Source organism: Carlito syrichta, unplaced genomic scaffold (genome assembly GCF_000164805.1).
Source record: "Carlito syrichta isolate Samal-C Ts95f unplaced genomic scaffold, Tarsius_syrichta-2.0.1 Scaffold312159, whole genome shotgun sequence".
Classification (NCBI taxonomy): domain Eukaryota; kingdom Metazoa; phylum Chordata; class Mammalia; order Primates; family Tarsiidae; genus Carlito; species Carlito syrichta.
The window spans coordinates 678305-685757 of record NW_007256255.1 but is presented as its reverse complement, the minus strand read 5'-3'; the positions used below and the strand labels follow the sequence as shown (position 1 = coordinate 685757).

The window sequence follows — 7453 nt, the reverse complement described above, 5'->3', positions numbered from 1 at the left end:
TGCTGGGCTCCGGCGACCCTTCCGCCTCAGCCTTCCAAGTGGCTGGAACTATAGGTGCACACTACCACGCCCGGCTAATTTTTTGATTTGTTGTATAGATGAGGTCTTGCTAAGTTGCCCAGGCGGGTCTTGCTAAGTTGCCCACGGGCTCAAGCAATCCACTCACCTCAGCCTCCCAAAGCGCAAGATTGCAGGCTGAGCCACTGAGCCTGGCTGGTTTTGTCATTTCAAAGACGGCCACTTTGACCTGCGTGATTCTCTACATTCAGGAAGACCATCGGCCTTTGATGAAAACCATTTAAACCAGTGGTTCCTGACCTTTTTGGCATCAGGGACTGGTTTCATGGAAGAAAGGGTGGGGAGGATCATCGGGCATTGAATTCTGTAAGAGCGCGCATCCTAGATCCCACGCGTGCGCAGTTCACAGCAGGGTTTGTGCTTCTATTATGATCTAGTGCTGCTGCTGATTTGACAGGATCACCTCCTGCTGTGCGGCCTAGCTCCTAACAAACCATGGACTAGTACCGGTCTGCAGACTCCTAGTGTAAACACTCAAATCTACGATGATTCACATCAGTTAACCTGAGAATTGACAGATGTAGTGAACTGTGACCAGTCAGCCATTGTGTCACATTTTCCTTCCATGGGTGAGCAAAAAACGCTACAAACTTATGCATCAACCCGATATATAGCAAACCCTAAACAATTCACAGGAAAAGCTGGGTGTGATGGTATGTGCCCGAAGGCCCAGCTACTCAGGAGGCAGAGGTGAGAGGCTCACTTGAGCCCAGGAGTTTGAGGCCAGTCTAGGCAATGTAGTGAGACCTCATTATACACATCACAGATACACACATTTACAGTAAAACTACTAGAGCTAATAAATAAATTCAGCAAGAAGTTGGAGACTACAAGATCAACATGCAAAAATCAGTTTTGTTTTTCGAGTAGGTGTCTCATTTTCTTGCCTAGGCTGGAGTGCAGTGGCACTACCATGGGTCACCACATCCTTGACATCCTGGGCTCAAGCAATCCTCCTGCCTCAGCCTCCCAAGCAACTGGTACTGCAGGTGCCCGCCACCACACCTGGCTAATTTTTTGATAGTTTGTAGAAACGAGGTCTTACTCTGTTGTCCAAGCTGACCTTAAACTCCTGAGCTCAAGCAGTCCTCCCACTTTGGCCTCCCAAAATGCTGTGATTACAGGCGTGAGCTTCCATGTCCAGCCTAGTTGTATTTGTATATGCCAGCAATGAACTATCTGAAAAGGAAATCAAGAAAGCAATTCCATTTATAATAGCATATAAAAGAATGAAATACCTAGGAATAAATTAAACCAAAGACACGAAAGACAGGTACGCTGAAAGCTACAAAATATTGCTGAAAAGAAATGAAAGAAGGCCGGGCTCGGTGGCTCAGCCTATAATCCCAGCACTTTGGGAGGCTGAGGTGAGTAGATTGCCTGAGCCCGCAGGTTCGAGACCCACCTGGGCAGCGAGACCTCATCTCTACAATAAATCAAAAAAAATCAGCTGGGTGTGGTAGCGCACGCCTGTAATTCCGGCTACTCAGAAGGCTGAGGCGGAAGGATTGCTGGAGCCCAGCAGGTAGAGGCTGCAGTGACCGGGAGCAGCCACTGCACTCCAGTCTGGGTGACAGAGTGAGACGCCAACTCAAAAAAAAAAAAAAGATGTCAGTACTACTCAAGTCAATCTACAGATTCAGTGTAATCCCTATAAAAATTCCACAGCCTCTTTTACAGTAATGGAAAAATCAGTTCTCAAATTCATATGGAATCCAAGGGGCTCCTAATAGACAAAACAGTTTTGAGAAAGAACAAAGCTGTAGGATTCACACCTCATGATTTCAAATTGCTGCAAATCTCCAGGAATCAAAACAGTGTGATACTTGCTTAAAGATGGACATATAACCCAATGGAAAAAAATTGAGAGTCCAGAAGTAATCATGTTCATCTATGACCAGTTGATTTTTGGCAAGGGTACCAACTTTATTCAAATGAGGAACATTAGTCTCCAACAGATGGTGCTGGGACAACTGGGCTTCTACATGAAAAAGAATAAAGTTAGATCTCTACCTCACACCATATACAAAAATTAATTTAGAGTGGTTCAAGCTGGGTGCTGTGATTGGCACCTGCACTTAGCTAACTGGGAGGCTGAGGCGGGAAGATCCCTTGAACCCAGGAGTTTGAGGCTACAGTGAGCTATGATTGCACCACTGCATTCCAACCTGAGTGACAGGAGACCCTGTCTTTAAAAAAAAAAAAATTAGTCCGGGCTCGGTGACTCAACCTGTAATCCCAGCACTTTGGGAAGCTGAGGTGAGTGGATTGCCTGAGCCTGCGGGTTTGAGACCAGCCCAGGCAACTTGGCAAGACCTCGTCTCTACAATAAATAAAAAAATTAGCCAGGCATGGTAGTGCGTGCCTGTAGTTCCAGCTACTTGGAAGGCTGAGGTGGAAGATTGCCTGAGCCCAGCAGGTTGAGGCTGCAGTAGCTGTGAGCATGCCACTGCACTCCAGCCTGGACAACAGAGACTCCAACTCAAAAAAATTAAAGTGGTTCAGCAACCTATAGCACTAAAATCATAAAACACTTAAAAAAAATAGGGGTAAATCTTCTGACCTTGGATTTTTATAATGTATTCTTAGATATAACACCAAAAGCATGGAGAACAAAAGTAAAACTAAATTGGACTTCATCAAAAGTAAACACTCGTGCATCAAAGGACATTATTAAGGAAGTGAAAAGACAACCTACAGAATGGGGAAAATATTTGTAAATCATATATCTGATACGGTTTTAATATGTAGGATATATACAGAACTCCTGCTTCACAATAGCAAAAAGACAACCCAATTAAAAAATGGGCAAAAGACTTGAATAGACTTTTCTCCACATAATGTATACAAATGACCAATAAGCATTTGAACAGATACCTAGCACCACTAGTCATTAGGGGAATGTGAATCAAAATCACAAAGGGATAAAATTTTATACCTACTAGGATGGCTGTCATTCAAAACAAATGGACAATAGCAAGTGTTTGCAAGGATTTTGAGAAATTTGAACCCTTTTACATTGTTGGCTGGAATGTAAAATGGTTCAGCTACTGTGGAAAACGCCTTGTTGATTCTGCAAAAGCTAAGCATATGGGTCATATGGAACTACCATATGACCCAGTAAGTCCACTCCTTGGTTTATACTCCTAAAAATTGAAAACAAGGACTGAAACAAATAATTGTACACTCGTGTTTATAGTAGCACTATTCATGGTAGCCAAAAGATGAATAAACCCAAGTGTCCATCCCCAGAGGAATGGGTAAACAAAATGTGTATGTGTACACTGGACCATTCATTTATAAAAAGAAAGTTCTGATGCATGCTACTACATGGATGAACATTGAAAACCTCATGCCAGGTTACTTAAGCTGGACACAAAATAGCAAATATTGTGTAATTCCACTCACCTGGAATAGGCAAATTCATAGAGACAGAAAGTAGAATAGAGGTTGCCAGAGGATTGGGGGAGGAAAGAATGGGAAGTTATTGCTTAATTGTTACAGAGATTGGGAAGATAAAATTTTGGAAATAGATGGTGGTGACTGTTGCACAGTATTGTGAGTGTAATTAATGCCACTGAATTGTACCCTTGAAATGGTTAAAAAATGAACAGGGCTTGGCTGATGTGCTTGTAGTCCCAGCTGCTTGGGAGATAGAATCACTTGAGGCCAGGAGTTTGAGGGCCAGCCTCGGTAACATAGAGAGATCCCATCTCTTTAAAAAATAAAAAGAAGACTGGGTGCGGTGGCTCATGCCTATTATCCCAGAACTTTGGGAGGCTGAGGTGAGAGGATTGCCTAAACCCATGGGTTCGAGACCAGCCCTGGCAACTTGGTGAGACCTCATCTACAATAAATCAAAAAATTAGCTGGGCGCAGTGGCGCATGTCTGTAGTTCCAGCTGCTTGGAAGGCTGAGGCAGAAGGATTGCCTGAGCCCAGCAGGTGAAGGCTATGGTAACTGTGAGTGTGCCACTGCACTCCAGCCTGGGCAACAGAGACTCTGACTCCAACTAAAAATAAATAAATAAATAAATAAAAATAAAAAGATTGACTGGGCATGGTGACTCATGCCTTAATCTCAGCACTTAGGGAGGTCGAGGCAGGAAGTTTACTTGAACCCAGGAATTTGCACCCAACCTGGGCAAGAGAGTGAGACCTTATCTCTATAAAAAAATACAAAAGTTAACTGATGTGGTGGTGTACGCCTGTAGTACCAGCTACTCAGGAAGTTAAGGCAGACGGATTGCTTGAGTCCAGAGGTTGAGGTTGTAGTGAGCTGTGATTATGCCACTGCACTGGATTACAGAGTGAGACCCTGTCTCTAAATAGATTGATAGATCAATTGATCAGTAGGTTGAAATGACAGATTTTGTGTTACATTTATTTTACTATAATAAACATACTTTAAAATGTATATGGATAATTTTATATCATAGTGAGTGCTATAAGTTATGAAATAGAGAAAGGGTTGTTTCTATTTCTTGGAAGAGAAAGACATTTTGAGCTTTAAAGAATCTTGGTGAAGCTTATTGTCAGTGTTAGTCAATTTTGGAGATGACTGATTTGTTCTAGGGTGACACCAGTACACGATACATGCAATATGACTAGACTTTGGCTTGGCAGGAGAGTCTTTCTTAGTCAATATTATATAATTCACTAAATATCTCAGTCTTGTAAGTTGCATTGCCATACAGTTCTTACAGAAAAATGAAGTAGGAATGTTGAGACTGTTTATTGCCCATTCATTTTTTTCTTGTGAAAGAATATTTGAAATCTGTTTTTGAGGGAACTCGTTTCTCTTGATAGAAACCTATTAGATAATTTACATGCCTAAATTAAGTGTTTTTGACGCATGATATTGTGTTTATTAAATACTAATGCAGTTCCTTAGTGTGTGTGTGTGTGTGTGTGTGTGTGTGTGTGTGTGCGTGTGTGCGTGTGTGTATACATATACATATATATATTAAGAAATGCCAAATTTATGTTAGTCTTTATCTACATTCATATTCTCTGATCATGTCCCCTTTATAGCCTCCATAATTTGCATTTTTACTTTGAGTTAGCCAAGGAACCAAGGGACCATTCATTTTGGTCACTGTTGCTGTGGAATAAAGCAGATTCACTGTTCTACATGAATATTAAGACTCATGGTTATTATGTTGTTTTTCAAAGAGCAATGTATTAAGTGTTTTGTAATTGTTAAACATAGCCAGTTTTATATTTTACTGAGCATTTATAAAAGATGCTGTTGCATGAAGACTATATTCAGTGATTGTTCAAATATATTTTTTTCTAATATTTTTAAGCTTCGCGATTCAACAGAACAATTTCAAGAATATTATAGGCAAAGATTACGCTATCAACAGCATTTAGAACAGAAGGAGCAGCAGCGACAGATATACCAGCAGATGTTGCTTGAAGGAGGTGTGAACCAGGAAGATGGTCCTGACCAGCAACAGAATCTCACTGAACAGTTCCTTAACAGGTTGGTCTTGTCAGTGTTTAAACTATGGAATTGTTTGAGAGCTGATGAAAGCATGTAATAACTGCTACTTCCTAGGTACAATTTGAAATTGTCTAGCTTTCTAAGTGTTTGAAGTAAAGTGAGTTGCATATTGTCTTCTGGTCACACGTTCTGAGTACTCATCTGGTTCTGTCTTCTCACTAAGCAACTAGAACAGCAGAATGTGGTGGCTCAGTGCATAGGGGAAGAGCAGACTGCCAGGAGGATCCAGCTGCCTTAGGGTAGCTGAGGACATAGGGGAAGTTACTTGGTTTCTTTTTGCCTATTTCTTTACCTACTTCTCAAGGTTGCCATGATAAACTATCTTAATTTATACTGTGAGAGATGTGGCTCTTCTTTCAGTATCTTGATTATGTCTTTACGCCGATGATGGTGATTTCTAACATTAAATTTGCCATAGTTGATATATCATATGTGCATGTATTTACCTTCTCAAACTTTTAATCTTCTATACATTAGGAATATAATTAAGTTATTTTAAAATAAGTGCACTGTTAAATTGTATAGGTCCATTCAAAAGCTTGGTGAATTAAACATTGGAATGGATAACCTTGGTAATGAGGTGTCAGCACTCAACCCACAGTGTAACGGGAGCAAAGGCAGTGGCTCTAATAATTCTTCAGTGACTGGTTTTACTACGCCGCCCCAAGACTCTGGGCAGAGACTCACACATGAGGCTTCGAGTATTCACACTAGCACGCCTCGGAATTCCGGCTCAACTAATCACTTACCTTTTCTGGAGGAATCGCCATGTGGAAGCCAAATGTAAGTGCTTGACTTTGTAAACCGGGAAATATTCTCTTCCTGCTAATGACTAGAAACATAGAAAGTTGGACTTTGGAGCCTTATAAATCAAAGTCTCTAGAGCTCACTAGCCACCACATTTTTTTGAATCTGGCTTCACTGATCTGTATTCTCTCTTCTGAGTCTCTTGATAGTCTTCTTTTCCTTCTATGTTTCTTTTTGTTTTCTCACTACCACCAAGGCAGTAACACCTTTTATAAGCCATCCTACTCAGAGACCCCACAGTTTTAGTATCTGTAAATCTCCCTGCTTTTTTCTGTCCATTAACATCTTTCAGCAAGTAATCTTAAAACACAGACTTTTCAGGGCACAGGAAGATGTTTACAATATGGTGGCAGCTCTGGCAATTACAGTAGTTGAAGACTTTACATATTTATGTTTTCACTAGTCAGGGACATTTTTTTGTCTTGCTGTCGTTAATAAACAAGTGTTAATTTATGCAATGGGAATAGTTAAGGAGCATTTTCTTTATCTGTTCTTAACATAAAACATTTTTCAGAGTGGTTCATTAAAAAATGCACCGCATCAGATTCTCAGCCTTTTGGCTAAGATTAAGCTTTAAAATGTATAACTTGCTTTTGGCACTTGGATGCTTATAGGAATTAGCTTTATAAATACTTAGTGTCAAAAAATTCTAGTTTTGGCCAGGCTCAGTGGCTCAGCCTGTGATCCCAGCACTTTGGAAGGCCAAGGCGAGTGGATTGCCTGAATCCTGGGTTCGCATACTGGTGGAAACACTGGCAGGCAGCACATATTCACGCCATATTTCCGGATCAGACCGTGCCGGTTAGGGCAGATGCGGCAAGAGTGAGAACCCTGGCCGACTTTCTATTGGTGGCTCCAGTAGAGCTGCTGACGGCCCATTTTGCTCTCAGGCATGCAACGAAGCAGAAGCATGTATTTGCTTATTTATTACAGTTCCCATGATACTTGTTTTGAGTATTCCCAAAACTAGAACTCAAATATTAAAATTTAATTTTTATCAATGTAATACACACATATGATTTTAAAAAACAAATAGTACTTCATGGCTTCAGGTAAAACC

At 41.0% G+C, this 7453-nt stretch overlaps 1 protein-coding gene across 1 annotated transcript in view; it reads left to right on the top strand.

Moving 5' to 3' along the window:
- WDR47 (WD repeat domain 47) overlaps positions 1 to 7453 on the top strand; it is a 66321-nt gene that overhangs the window by 38840 nt on the left and 20028 nt on the right. Inside the window, exons 7-8 of the mRNA XM_021718393.1 lie at positions 5387 to 5565; positions 6112 to 6369. Of these exons, the coding sequence (XP_021574068.1) occupies positions 5387 to 5565; positions 6112 to 6369 (437 nt within the window). The remainder of the gene's footprint in view (positions 1 to 5386; positions 5566 to 6111; positions 6370 to 7453) is intronic.